This window comes from Colletotrichum gloeosporioides (genome assembly GCF_011800055.1).
Source record: "Colletotrichum gloeosporioides strain Lc1 chromosome Unknown consensus_16, whole genome shotgun sequence".
NCBI classification, from domain to species: Eukaryota; Fungi; Ascomycota; class Sordariomycetes; order Glomerellales; family Glomerellaceae; genus Colletotrichum; species Colletotrichum gloeosporioides.
Window position 1 is genome coordinate 203,340 of NW_025544661.1, and position 14,919 is coordinate 218,258.

Consider the following 14,919-nt stretch of genomic DNA (forward strand, 5'->3'; position numbering starts at 1 on the left):
AATCTATAGTATGCCTAAAGGCCTCTTTTTTACCCTATTGTAGTATTTTAGGACCTTTAGATATAGCTATATATAGCTTAGGGGTTAGTAGAGTTAATAAGGTTATAACTAGTAGCTTTAGCCCTATAATTACTTAGCTATATTACTATATCTATATCTTTTAAGAGAAGCTTCTTAATACTTAATTATATATATAACTACGCTTATAACAGATTAGATCCTAATATAGCTAATAAGCTAGCTTTTATCTATATAAATAGCTATATTTTAGATTGTTTATATACCTAAAGAGGTAGCTACTTATTACTACTACTACTACTAATATAGGAGATAATTACTAAAGAAGAGTTAGTTGAATTAGAGTAGCAGATTCTAGAGGGCTTAGAGATAGAAGTACCACTTATAGACTTAGATATCCCTACCTAGCTAATCAATTTATTCTATAGTAGAGATTACGTTAATAAGCGAAATTTGCTTGCTTCGGCCGAAAAAAGCAGTGCTTTTTATGCCTTCGCCGAAAAAAGCGAAGTGATGCAAGTGGTGCATGGGAACCCTGCTCCGTGTTGGTCTCGGTCTTCGGCAGCCCCACTCGACCCCGGGATGCGCATCCTCGGGTCCGTTAGAATGTTTGAAATAAACCTGCCCGCTATCACCAGCCAAGCGCGCCAACAGCGCGTGCTGGCGTGCCGTTTCAAATAAGGATCCCGTCATTGGCAGACCTTCCAAACAAGGGCATGGCCTCGTCTGCAGGCGCGGTCTCCCTATGACGTGCAACGTAATTTGGCCCTCTGTTTTACTTACATGTGAGGAGTGTCCACAGCTCAGGGATTGAAAGACGCCCTGCAGGTCGAATCACGGCCCCTTTGTTGACCTTTGGCTCTGATGGATCTGGGCCGTTGCACCTGCTCTTGGCTTCCCTCGCCTATTCGCTGGGCCGCTCAGAAATGTTCGGATGAACCTACCGAAGAGGGGCCTCGGCCGAGTGGATAACACGGCTGGGGGAGGAGCAACTTTGAAGGCAGCCGCTGTGATCCCTTTCCAGACATGCAGGGAGCGGCAAGCTAATTAGAATACCAAGAATCGTACGTGATGGAATGTCTAGCCTGGCGCCGCCTCCTTGGAGCGTGCAGGTGCGCTGTCAATCTAACACCGCATTGCCGCCATCTGCCGTAATGATTTGACGTGATCACTAATTCTCCTAGCCCCTATGGCGAAGCTAGGCGAGGCCGTCCGTCAGTCAGTCAGGCTCTGCAAAAGCAAACTGGCGCTGAGCCGTTCTCATGTTGGACCAGAAAAAAGGTTCACTGTACCCGAGACTGTCCAGCCGCTTCAGGTGGTTCTCACCCCCATGTTTCGGTCCACATTTACCCCTCATAAGCTGGATTGCGGCCTGCTTAATTGGCGGAAAATGTTTGTGTCGATTTATGAAGACATGGGTCCGGTCAGTTCACCAGTCCTCGCCTCGCGTCAAGTTGCTCAAATTACCTCGCCCCTGCCTTGCGATCGACGAAATTGAAAGACGTGAATGGGAAAATGCCCGGCGAAATTCCCTCGACATGCGAGACATATCGGCCATGTGTCTTTGCTCGTCTGGTCTTGCCATCCGCGCTGCCCTCTTCTCATCGACCGAGATCTGTGATTTTGATTAGCGTGGCATTGTTCGTGCCAATTTTGGGTTAATGTGTTCTTGGCGTCTTGGCGGTATTTTAATGATTGTGAAGCAAAGAGTCTGTTCACCAGGGCTGTCGAATGCGAGGAGTTCGGAATGAAAACTAGAAAAGCGATGCATTTCCCGCCGTGTTCACGGATCTGGAAGCGTTGTATGTTTGCCATCCGTGCGAGTGAAATCTCTGGAAAGATTGAATATGACGACCAGATCACTCCCAGAGGACACAGCCCAGGGGCTGTAAGCTACGCGATTGGTCTTCCCTCGCCCGCACAGCGCGCTTTCACAGGCGTTAATCATCTCCTGCTTCTTTAGCCTTGGGCTTGGGCAGCAGTGTCCTAACCAGCGATTGTATTGAGAAATGTCGCTCCAAAAGCACACGGTAATCTACAGCAACGAAATTGAACGACAGGCTCAAAGGTCAAGTGTCTAGATCTCGTAGGCTGCTCACTAACGCCATGCGAGTCCAATGTCACCCTACACGAAGATTGCCGCGCATAGACGCAGGGTGATCATATGCCGATCATTAAGATGCAACAGAACTTTTCAGCCGTCACTCGAAGTTTTTCCAGAGACGGATAATCGGCAACGATAAAAAGTCTAGATAAATTGATGAATTCTTCAGCCACTCGATTGACGTGCAAATGCTCTGATCGATGCTATGAATGTACTTGAAACACCCAACCTCACCGCTAATTCCGTGCCCTCTCTCACCACGACTCACAACTCAGTCCCTCTTGCTTGCAGGGATAGTATGGCTTCACCTGCAATCATTTTCGTCAGCATGAGGTGCCAGTAATCGCCCATGACTCAACTTACCACATCAGGGTGCTCCGGCCACGGTGTTCCATGAACACTCAGGTCATCGAAGTCCTTCGGCGGGTTCTCCAAAATCGTGTCCATCAGATACTTCGTGCAGTGCAGCGTATGCGTGTAATTCCACGGGGCGTCGTAGCCGTTGATGAGCCACAGGTGCGTCTGCCTCAGCGTGTACATGCAGTGGAAAGTGTGCTCCTTCCTCGACACCCAGCCCGCGGTCAGCACCTCGCTGGTCGGCGGGATCTCGTGCTTGCCGCCCTTATCGTAGTACCTGTGCCATGGGCCCTGGTCATGGAACTCCCTGAGGAGCGCCTGGTTGTCCTTGTCGTTAAAGGCCTCCTTGGGGTACCACTTGAACGACATGGTGTCGAACTCGCAGCCTCTGTCGCGGGCGATTTTGGGGAGGGCGCCGTTGGGTGCGCAGACGTAGCCGGATGTGTCTTGTTTGCGACAGGGCTCACATGATGGGAAGAAAGCTAGCCCCGCGAGGATGAAGAAGATGAGGCCGAGTGGGACGAAGAGATACCATGACTTCCAGGCCGGATCGAATTGCCATGGTATCCGAAGCTGCCTCTTCACTTTGACGGCTCCAGACTCTTGGTCAACTGATGATGACGATGATGATGGTCGTGGTGCTTCTTCTTCCTCGTAGGACTCTCTAGCCGTCTCATCTTTCAGGAGAGAGTATTTCTCCTCCTTCTTACTTGGACCGGACGGCATCATCATAGTAAAACGTGAGAGGAAGTGGTACGCCTTGGGTGCCGCGATGACTGTGTAAAGGATGTACTAAATGCTCTGCGGAGCCAGAACAGCGTAGAAGCTCTACTACACGAAACAAAATAAACGTCCGTTGCGGGGTGTGACACTAGGTCCGGCTGTTGTGCCTGTGTCGACGCAAAAATTCAAGGGTTGCCAGTCATTAGAAGATCCGAATAGGAGCGATTTCTGGACGAACACCGAACAAACACGTCGTAACAGACACCTCGAGTTGCGACTCACAATTGAGCTCATTGCTTCTAGACAAACCAGCAATAGGGAACAGCCCTCAGCTCCCATTGGACGATGCCAGCGGACCGAAGAGCTCGGCGTCGGACTGAAGCGGGGACCCACTTCGGTCCGAACTCCTCACACTGAGTCGGAGGCGCAACTACTCGCTGCCCACCCCTAGCGCCATTGCGCTGGTCGCAGCTTGCAGTTCAGCAACATGATTTGGACGCGTAGAATTGTTTGGTGTTGAGCTCACAGGCAAGGCGAGAACCACTGCAATGAAATACCGTCATTTGACGTCAATATTCGGTATGATGGGGCCAAATAAGCTTATCCATGATAAAGTGCATCCCACTTCGGTAACCCATCATTCGGCTTTTTGGGCCGAGCCAATAGTTATGCTGTAGTGAGACTTTGAGAGCTTAGAAGATCGCAGTGCCAACGGCTGGTAATACGTTTAGACTCCACAGATGCTCGAGTGATGCCTGTACCTCAATGATGTACCACAATGATTAAGTGCACTGTGCGAGGGAATCAGTAGCCAACATACGATTAGAAGTAAACTTGCAACAGAAAATAAAAGTCCCGTCTCAACTAACATACACAAAATTTATCTATTAAATTCTCTCATGGTCTTCGGCGATCAGTACATAATTATGAATTCAACACAGCCTTCATATCTCCAACCGTCCTATGCCTGCCACCCACCAGCATCTGAAGAATGCGACAGTACGCCTCCGCCAATGTGTTCAGCGTCTGTTTCGAGAAAAGAGACTCGTAATAAGTTAAGGATGCATCGAGTTTAGAAGGTTCCTCGTTGAAAGCAAGGACTAAGAGTTGCTGTAAATCGGTATTAGTCTCGGGGCCTTGTTGTGAAGCATCCAGATAACTTACCTCGTGCGGATCTTGCTTCCAGACGGATTTAAAACTGACATCTGCATCCCCTCCGGAATACTTCACCTTTCGATAATTGACAAGGGTGTTGAAGAGTCCAGTCTTTTGGCAACCGAGCTGCCGCTCCACTTCCGTCAGATCGAAGATCTTGTGCCTCAAGCTGAGGATGCTGTCCTCTTGGAATGCGCGCAAAGCGTCCACCAGCACAGTCGAGTCTTTGACGGCTGCCCGAGCTATCATGAGAGATAGCATTGGCCCCACGATGTCGTCGGCATGAGGCAGGTCAATATCGCGATCCGAGACAAGATGGCCGAAGCAAATGGTTGCATGGCCAGTGTACACGTGCAAAACCATCGCCCACGTGAATTGCAACAGATTGGACAGCGTGATACCAGCTTCGCGGAGGAAATACCGCATCTCGTCTGTGATGTCCAGAGAGAAGTTGACGGCACCCATGGAGTGGTGGTCGCTGCCGTTTACCATAGACTCCGACGGAACCATGTACGGCTTCACATCCTTCAACTTGTTGACCCAGAACTGGTTGCTGGCAGGGATGTCCCGGGTCTGTGAGAGCTGCTGAATGTAGCTTCCGAATCCGGCTGTCACCGTTGCAGGAGCCGGAGTTTGTCCCCGGTAGAAGCTCGCAAAGTCCGCCAAGACATGATCCAAGCTGACGTGGTCTATGACTATGTGGCCCATCACCAGGTGAACGTAGACTTGCTGGTCCAGGGTCATTAAGATTCGCACTGACAACGGCGGGGCGTTGTTCTTGAAGAGAGACATCCGGATAGCGTTGAGGTGACCTTGGCTCTGGGTGATGGCGTCCGCCTCAGACATTGCCGAGAGGGTCGCGATGTCGGCCTTGTGTCTCTTCAAGACCTTTTGGATGACTTTGCCTGCTGCCTGGTCGGGGATGAAGACGGTTCTCAGAATGGCATGGCGGTCTACTGTTTGCTGCCAGGCCTGGAACAACCGGTTGAGGTTCACGGCGGCACCATCATCGATACCCTTCAACCAGACAAGACTGTTGAAGAGGTATGGTTTCTGAGGCTTCTTGACGAAGGCCCGGTACATCCTCTCTTGAAATGGCGTGCAGGGGACCACAGCTTCGACATTGCCGTCTCTGGCGGAAAGATACTTGACAAATGGTGAGTGATGAATTGGCTCTTCCGGTGATCGAGGAGGCGTCGGCATTATCGGCATGAAGGGCTCTCTCGGGGTAGTTGGCGCAGATACGGATGTGATAGTTCGAGTGGCAACGGGCGAGGCGGCCGAGGTGTTGGCCCGAGACATTGTTGGCCGAGCCGTCACGATGATGTCGGGAACAGGCTTTGGAGTTGCAATAACTGCGAGTTGCTTTACTGTCGGGTTGGCAAGGACGTCTTGGGTTGTGACGTGGAGGCCGGCAGCTTTGCAAAGTCGCATAACTTGCATCGCTTTGTGTCTTGTTAGCCTCGGATTCGATGATTTTGCGGAGAACTCACCGTAGATGGAGTCACCTCCCAGTCTGAAGAATGACTGATCAAGCGCTATGCGGTCTTGCATCATTAGCTTCGCATCTTTCAGTAGTGATTTTTATGGACTCACCAGGATCCATGCCCAAGACCTCTCCCCAGATCTTTCGGACTCTTTCCTCAATTTCAGACCCATGCCGAGTCTCAGCGCCGACGTGTTGGCTTAGCTCGAGAACAGATTGGAGGACTGATTTGTCAAGACCTTCCACCCAATTCGTGACACGTTGGCGATCCAGCTTGAGTGACAATTGCACAGGCAGACTCTGCACGATGAGCCATGTTTCCGGTATCATGTAGTGAGGCAGATCCTTCTCCAGCATAGACGTGATGTCGTCCAAAGTTTGGCTCACTCTCTTACGACCTTCATCACCTAGAGCTTCCTTATTGACCGTCTTGAGAGCCTGCACACCGTAGTTGCCTGTATCGAGCCCCGCAGAGAGAGCAGTTAAGCTCGCCACCGCAACGAGTCGGCCCTTCAGGAGTCCAACCTTGGGCATAAACACCATGCTGTGCTGAATGACACCGGAAAGCTTGTTGAGGTGGTGCTGAATCTCACCCAACTCCACACGCTGACCACGAATTTTGACTTGAGAGTGATCCTTGCGTCGCTGGATGAGAAGACTACCATCTTCGGCAAACCTGACGAGATCACCCGTTTTGTACATCTTTCTCTCAGGCGGGCTACTGCCAAAAATTGACTCAGCCTGCACAGCCCATGAAGGAGGGTCGATGAAGGCAGCGTCAGTCTTGGCATCGTCGTTGAGATAGCCCTTGCCTACAATCGGTCCGTCGAGAAGCAGCTCGCCCACAGCACCGACGGGCATCAAGATTTCTTGGTTGTCGGGGTGCACAATCCATCCTCGGCAACCGATGGGGAAACCGATGTTCGTGGCGTCCGTCTCAGGCGTGAAGCGAAGACCAACGGTACTGGTGACCGAACACTCAGTCGGGCCATAGCTTGGCCGCATGTGTATCTTGTCTGCCCATCGAGCCACCAGATCTTGACCCATGGGCTCTGCGTGCACGGTGATGAACTTGACCGACTTCAGGTCATGGGGATCAAGAGTTCGAAGGAAGGATGGAGTAAAAGCGGCCCAGTTGACCTTCTTGCGTTCCACGAAGCCGGGAATGTCAGTCATGCGTTCCTTTTCAGATGGGATGCAGATGCAACCGCCCGCCACCAACACGGTGAAGATCTCCTCGAGCGAAGCGTCGAAGCAGTAGTTGGTGAACTGAAGAACGCGAGAGTTGGCCCGGATCTGGAGCCATGATCTGTTCGCCACCACAGCTGAACAGAATGACTTGTGCTGAATCACCACCCCTTTGGGTGTGCCCGTCGTTCCCGATGTGAAGATGATGTAGAGGGTATTGAAGGGCTCCGCAGAAGCGGAGACGACATCGTTGACGTTCGGTGTCGGCAGTCCCACGACTGATGGTTTGTTCACAATCAGAATTGTGTCAACTTGAGACACGAAGTTCTCGTACTGCTCCAGTGAAGCCAGTCCGATTCGTGCCTTGGTCTGCTTGATGACGAACTCAGTCCTCTTTGGCGCACCTTTGGGATCGATGTGAACGAATGCTGCGCCGGCCTTGGCGACTGCAAGCATGGAAACAACCGCCCACATGGATTTCTCAAAGCAGAGAACGACGACCTCGTCTGGCTTGGCCCCAATGGCTTGTAGCTGAGCGGCGAGTTTCGTGGACAAGAGGTCCAGCTGCGCGTAGGTGAGATCGCCGTCCCAGGAGGAGATGGCGGGCTTTGCAGGCTGGCGAAGTGTTGTTTCTGAGATCATTTCGTGGATGCAGCGCTTGCTGGTCTCGAGTTCAACGGAGTTCCATTCCTGCAGTTGGTCTCTATCCATGTCGGTGGCGAGGCAGAGCTCGCTGATGCTGACGTCTGGATCGCGGATCATCGTCTGCACGGCGGTGATGTAAACAGACAGCAGACGTTGTGCTTGGGTTTCGGAGAGGAAATGGTGCGGATACTCTAGAGTGACCTCAAGATGGTCCTGATCTTGAGTTATACAGACGGCGAGATCATATTCGCTCGTGTCGTGGGCGTACAACAGCTCTGTCGTGACGCTTGAGGAAGGAGACGCCGCGCTGGTCTTCTGGAAGTTGAGAATAGTGTTGAACATGTCGTCGCCGGTCCTCTTTACAGAATGCTGGATGCGGGCCAGAGAGACCGTTTGTCGAGACATGTGCGCGATGCCGTCTTCCCACATGGTTTTGATAGCGTCAGAAACCTTCGTCGTCGGAGTGAGGTGAGACCTCACAGGGACGATGCTGGCCATAGGTCCAATAATCTCCTGAGCTCCCACAATCGGCGCATCCCGGCCATGCGAAAGCAACCCAAAGACTACGTCGTCAGAGTTCAGGTACGTAGATAAGACCACGCTCCAGGCCGTTTGGAAGATAATCGGCAAAGTCACGTCCAGTGACCGGGAAGCCTTCTCAAGAGAGGCTGTGTTGGGGAAGGCGGACGATGTGCGAGCGAACTCCATGTGTTGGCCGGAAGTGATCTTTGCGTGAGATAGCTTTGGAAACTGGCAGCTAGTAGCGCCATCTAGATAACGTGTCCAGTAGCTGGTGATGTCAGCCATGTTCTGCTCTGAGGTGTACTTGATGTAGTTCGAGTATGGGCATGCATCGGTTCTCGGTCGGCCTTCGTATGCGTCTAGGAAATTGCGGATTAGAAGCCTCGACGTCGTGCCATCGGTGATGATGTGGTTCTTGTCTAGAAAGCAGTATACCGAGCCATCTTTAGCCGAGTAGATGCGCAGCTTGTGTAGAATCTTGCCACTGAGAGGAGACGGCCCTCGTGATGTGGACTGTTTCTCCCAGAGCTCTTGCAAGTCCTCCTCGTCCTCGAGTCTCAGAATCTCTATCTCTGGCGCCACAGCTTTCACCACAACCTGCAGGAAGCCTCCGTCGTCCTCTTCCAAGAACACTGTTCGCAGGATGGGGTGAGCTGCGACAACCTGTTTCCAGGCCGTATAGAGCTTCTCGGGCTGTATTGGATCGTCTCCAGAGAGCTTGAAGAGAAAATGTTGGCTGTAGACATTGCTGGGTTTCTTCAGCTGTGAAAGCATCAGACTGTCTTGAATAGGGGAGCAAGGATAAATGGCTTCAATCTGGCTTGGTTGGAGACGGAGTTTGGACTTTGCCAAACTCATGACAGACATGAGTCTCTTTGAGTTGAGGCCGACTGACGGAGGAAGGTTCTCGATGGGCGAATCGGGAAGGTCTTGAGTGGCCAGTCGATTAGTGACCTGCTCGAAGCTCTGCTCAAGCTGAGATACCCAATCCTTGAGCTGATCTTGGTGGTTCATCTGAGAGTTCCACTCCACCTCGATCGACAATTGCTCGTCCTTCATCACCGCAAGGATAGAGATGAGCGAATATCTCGTCGAATTAGCGCGCTGTTGACGTCTCAATTCTGATAGTCTTGATTGCAGGCCATCGTCGCATCTGTTGAAAAGTGAAGCCTGTCTCTCAAACTGCTGGAAGGCGCCCAGGTAGTTGAGGGTGATTTCCATAGGCCAGTGGCGGTGCTTGAACGCATCGATACCCTCGCTGTTGAGAAACCGTGACATGAAGTACGGCAGCCCACTCAACGGAGTGTTAGCACGGAGCTCACGGACACTGTTCAGGGTCGCTAGACTATCATCGTGATGTTGAACTAGGACCGGCAAGAACGTCGTGAACCAACCCACGGTTTCCCATGGATTCATATCGTGAGAGAATGTCTCTCGGCCGTGGCCTTCAATAAAGACCGCGGGGGAGCGTCCGAATGTTTCATAAAATGACTCCCCGATGGCAGCGATCATGATATCCAAAGCCGCGAAGTTTGAGGTTCCACGTGCTGAGGACAGAGACTTCGTCAACTCCGGAGTCAGCGAGATTTTATGAGTGACGGTGGACTTGAAGGTGTTGCTCTTGTCTTCCATACGCCAGAATGCCAAGTCGGTTGAGGGTATCTTGTTCACGGATGGCAGGACCTCATCGATCTGCAGATCCGCGGCGTGTTGCTTCTGAGCATGACACCATGATTGGAATGTTGTAGCCTCCGCCTCTGTCTGGCCACCGAAGAGCAGGAAGTTCTCCAGCTCGCGGAAGAGGGTTCGCCAAGACACAGTGTCGACGACGAGATGGTGGATCGTGATGGAAAGCAGTGTCTGTCGTCTTGATTCGAAGAAGTCGATTCCAAGCAAAGGCCCAGAAGCGATGTTGAGCGATCGCTTGGACTCGCTAATGCATTCGACAACATAGTCCAGTTGATCTCGGCTGTGGAACCTCGCCCGGCAATTTTGGTGCAAGTCTGAGTTAGTAGTCCTCTGAGTCCATTCGCCGTTGTGGCATTCAAATCGGGCGCGAAGCATAGGATGGGCTTCTATAAGAGACTCAAAGGCACTAAGAAGGGTTTCCTGGTCGACCTTCTTTGTCACCTGCACAACCATGGTCTGCTGATCCAGGCTGTCTCCGGTGGGCGAGGCCTGGAAGTGAAGCTGCTGAATAGGCGAGAGGGGAAACGGCTCTCCGGCGGCCGGCTCAATCGCCGATTCTGAAGTGGTAATGGGCTTATGATTGTCTTGCGTGATTCGAGAAGTCGATTTGGCCAGACGCTCAATAGACCGGGATCGCAGAACGTCAGCGGCCGATACATTAAGGCCCTTCTGTCTGGCCATGCTGCTGACCGTCATTGCAGATATCGAATCGCCCCCTCGTATGAGGTTAGTAACACATCACATTAAGCTACTTTGCAAACTCACCTAGGTAATAGAATGAGCTGTTCCAGCGGATCTCTTCCTCAGGCGCATTCAATACCTCGCTCCAAATGCCTCTCAGTATCAGCTCTGTGTCATTTCCTGGGCGTTCCGAGTTTTCATCTTGCAATCGGGACAGAAAGCTGGTGTATTGGTCCTGGGTAAGATGCTCCAGGTACTTGTTCAACCGTTTCCGATCTATTTTTCCAGAGGAGTTTCCAGGCATGGACTTCAAGATGATCCACAGTTCCGGACTCATGTACGGTGGGATTCTGTCGAGGAGGAAGTCTCTGATTCGGCTGATGTGCTCTGACCAAGTACCGCTTAACGTCTCAATCGGCGTCGACAGCGTCATAATCGCGGAGTGTGTCGTCGTGCTAGCTTCAGCCAAAGTGACGAACGAGACCAGCCTTTTGGCACAGGGCCCTGCTTTCGGAACAAGAGCGAGGCAGTGCTGAACGCTTGGCTCTAACACCAACTGTTGCTCGATCTCACCTAGCTCCATTCGTTGACCCCTGAGCTTGACCTGGCCGTCTCTTCGTCCCACGAAGTGAAGCTTCCCGTCAGAGTCATATTTGACGAGATCTCCAGTCCTGTAGAGCCGTTTCTGAGGTGCCCATGTGAGACCAGTGACGAACGCTTCAGCCGTCAGCTCTGGGCTGTCCAAGTAGCCTCGGGCCAGAATTGGACCCTCCATGAGCAGCTCTCCCACAGCCCCGACGGCTTGTAGAATATTGGGGTCTTCCTGTCGCACAACCCATGCAGAACATCCTGGAACTGGCGTGCCGATGTTTCTTGGATCACCTTTGGCGGACATTTCTGCTCCAATGGTGCTGGTTACACAACATTCTGACGGTCCGTAGACTTGTATCAGCTTTGTCTGGCCTGGATTCGCCCAAGTCTGGACGTTATTCCCAGACATGGCCTCGCCTCCGAGAACCATGGTCTTCATTGTCGGCATGAGACTCGGGCTCAGCATTTCAGCGAAGGAGGGAGTCAGGTGAGCCCAGTTTGCTTTCGATTTCGTCGCAAAATCTGCTAAGTCCGGGATGCTCAGTCGTGCGCCTTCAGACGGAACGCAGAGGCAAGCACCCTGCGCGAATGTCGTGAGGTGATCTTCCATGCTGGTATCGAATCCGTACGAGGCGAATTGTAGAACACGGGACGTGGGATCGATCTGGATGCCCTTGCTGTGTGCTCGGGTAGCGTATGAATACGCGCCGTGCTCAATGACAACGCCCTTTGGAGTTCCAGTAGACCCGGACGTAAAGATGACATAGGCTGGGTCCTTCGGAGTGACGGTTGGGAGAGGCGGCGCAGTCTTTGCAGACGCAATAGCTGACAATTGCTCTTCGTCTAGTTCCAAGACATTGCGGGCTGAGGAGGCCAAGTCTGAAGCTTGTTGTGGTGAGCAGATGATCAGTCCATGATCTTCCGAGATTCCCAGCTGTTTGAGAATCTCCTGGATTCTCGCCGGGGGGTTGGACAAGTCCAGTGGAACAAACGCGTTTCCACTCTTCATCACGGCTAAGAGAGCCACAGAATACCATCTTGACTTTTGGAAGCAAAGAGGGACGTACGACCCGGGACCTATGCCGAGGTTTGTGATGTAGCTGGCAACATGATTCGCTGCCGAGTCGAGTTCTTGATAAGTCATCTCGCCATCCCACGCAGAGATCGCAGGCAAAGCAGGCTGTGAACGAGCTCTCTCTTCTATGAGACGATGAACACAGGTTGGCGACAACTCCTGAAATGAGTTTTGGTTGTTCCACTCTGTGATGTCTCGCAGGCCTTGTGGGCTGATCGCCGCCGTGGACCGGACGGAGGTATCCGGCTCACTCGCCTCAACGAGACTCTTGAGAATGGCAGAAAATGTGTGAGAAACCCCTTTCGCCATTGCTGGGGACAAAGTTCCTGTTGAGTAGGCCAACCGCACGCGGATGTCGGAATCGGAATAGACAACCTTTAGGACGATGTCGAAGTCTGACGCATTATGTGACGCGACCAGCTTGAACATGTTGCTGGTCTCATTGCTCAAGGTGGGGGAATAGTAGGAGGTCATTATTGTGTTGAAAAGCTTGCTCTCGTTCGTACCCAGAATTCGCTGTACTTTGCCAATGGAGAAGCATTGATGCGGAAGCGAGTGAACAAAATCGTGTCTGATCTCACCCAGTAGGTCGCTGAGAGACTTGCTCGTCATATCGCGCACGCGACATACTAACAAGTTCATCATGGGTCCAACAATCTCAGAGACTCCAAGAATAGGCAGGCTGCGTCCAGAGGAAAGGTAGCCAAAGCATACGTTGGAGTCACCCGTGTATGTGTGGAGAACCAGAGCCCAAACGGCCTGCAGCGTGTTCGATACTGTTGCGTTGAAATTCCGGCAGAAGTTCCGCAGCTGCTCAAGTGAGGTGTCCAGAGACATCTCCAGGACCTCAAAAGAGCCACCGTCTCCCTTCATGTTGTCGTTCATGGTTGGGAAGTAACATGGCCCTGCCCCGTCGAGATAGTCGATCCAGTAGTCCAGTGCGCCGTCCTCATCCACTTGATTCCGCAGATGATCAATATACTTTCCGTAGCCTGTAGCAGGCCCGAGACTTGGTACTCCTCTCAAGCCCTTCACGAGCTCTTCGACAATAATCATGAGAGAGCTGCCATCCACAGTGAGATGATTAAGATCCACCTGAAAGAAGACTCTTCCGTGATCTTGCTCTTTTGAGCTGGCGTAGATGATGATTTGATGTTGATCGTCCCCACTCTCTCCGTCATCCATTGCATCGTCGTGGAATTTCCGATGCACGTCCGATTCCTCATCGTAGTGACTGATCTTCACCTGCCCCGGCTTGTTCTTGAGTACAACTGCGTCAAGTAGGCGGCCTGAGGTGGGGTCCGCAGTCTCGATATAAACTGTCCGAAGAGTTTGGTGTCGTTGAACGATGTCATTCCAAGCACCCTTGAACTTGTCAAAGTCGAACGCCGAGTCCGCTTCGAATAATCCGCGTGACCGATAAAGCCGCTTGGAGCTCATCTTCTGGCCGATGTACATGTTCTCCTGCATCGGACTGCAGGGGTAGATGTCCTCGACGTCATCTGGGCTCACACCGTACTTCGCCTTCAGCTCATCGAATAGTTTGGTGAAGTCGTATTCTGATGGCATGAGGGGGTACGTGTCGTCTCTGTCAGAGCCTTTCCTGCTTGAAGATCCGGCTTCATCTCCCTCCGCAGCCTTCTCTGCGTAGGCTGCTACATCGACTAGTGGCTTGTGAAGAAGATCTTGGAAGCGCACCGCAAGCCCCTGTTCTGTGCATTTCTGGAATAGAGTCACAGCTCTAAAAGAATCGCCTGTGTATGTCATCAGTGATCGAAGTGATGCAGGAGGACGATATTGTGATGCTCACCGCCAAGAGAAACAAATGATGAGCCATCGTCAACATCCTCGACTGAGATGGAAAGGACGGTGGAGCAGAGAGCTTTCAGCCGTTGCATAGCTCCTTCGCCCCCGTTACTGGAAGCCGCTCCGTTCATAATGAACCACTACTATTATCCGCTTGTAATCAATCAAATGAATATGAAAAATCTAGTCGCAATGTCGATGCAGACGGTCCACTCTGAATGAGGAAAGAATATGCAACGGTCCAGATCACAAAAAGGCCGAGTCAGGTATCAGAAAAGTGACGTTGGATGACCAGCAGGCTGTATCTGAACTGTCAGAACTGCTTGTGGCGATGCGTCCCAGGGCAGTCCCAGGTAAACCATGTGATTTGCAGCGGCGAACAATTGGCTTTGGAAACCTTTTCGTGCAAGAGTCGGCGAAACGGCGCGTACCCCGTTCCGACATGCCTGTGATGCCGCGTCCAGAATGAGCCACATACACTCCAGCGATCACGTCTCGGACCGAAGTCTAACTCTAATGCCGACCACACCAACTAGCCTGCGAAACCTCTTAACAGAGGCAAATCCCCCAAAACTTCAGCTCGCTTGGAAATGAACATCAGATCTTACTGGCATTGTTGACACATCTGTTAGGGAATGTCAGTGCGCATGACACCTACATTGCCGCCGATGTAGACATGCAACCGCCAAGACTCTCGTCTGATGTGGCAGACGACACACGAATACTACGAGCCAATCGTATCGACCATTTCGCTTCGAAATCATGAAAATCAGGAGGATCATTGAATTCCTACGTGATGCGTTGGGCGGGATCTTTGGCCATAGCTAAATTCAAGCTTCCTGTTCCCGTCGCCCAGCCGGCTGCCTGCAATCATAGCCA

General features: G+C 51.9%; 2 protein-coding genes across 2 annotated transcripts; both read right to left on the bottom strand.

Moving 5' to 3' along the window:
- Positions 1-2,376: 2,376 nt before the first annotated feature.
- GCG54_00012787 (uncharacterized protein) lies at positions 2,377-3,211 on the bottom strand (the record flags this gene model as incomplete). Its single annotated transcript, XM_045412656.1, has 2 exons — positions 2,377-2,430; positions 2,486-3,211. 2 exons carry the CDS (start codon positions 3,209-3,211, stop codon positions 2,377-2,379), a joined length of 780 nt encoding a protein of 259 aa, XP_045268662.1.
- A 915-nt stretch (positions 3,212-4,126) lies between these two features.
- On the bottom strand, positions 4,127-14,171 carry GCG54_00012788 (Nonribosomal peptide synthetase 8; the record flags this gene model as incomplete). Its single annotated transcript, XM_045412657.1, has 6 exons — positions 4,127-4,312; positions 4,367-5,802; positions 5,851-5,925; positions 5,954-10,603; positions 10,653-13,988; positions 14,045-14,171. 6 exons carry the CDS (start codon positions 14,169-14,171, stop codon positions 4,127-4,129), a joined length of 9,810 nt encoding a protein of 3,269 aa, XP_045268663.1.
- Positions 14,172-14,919: the final 748 nt, after the last annotated feature.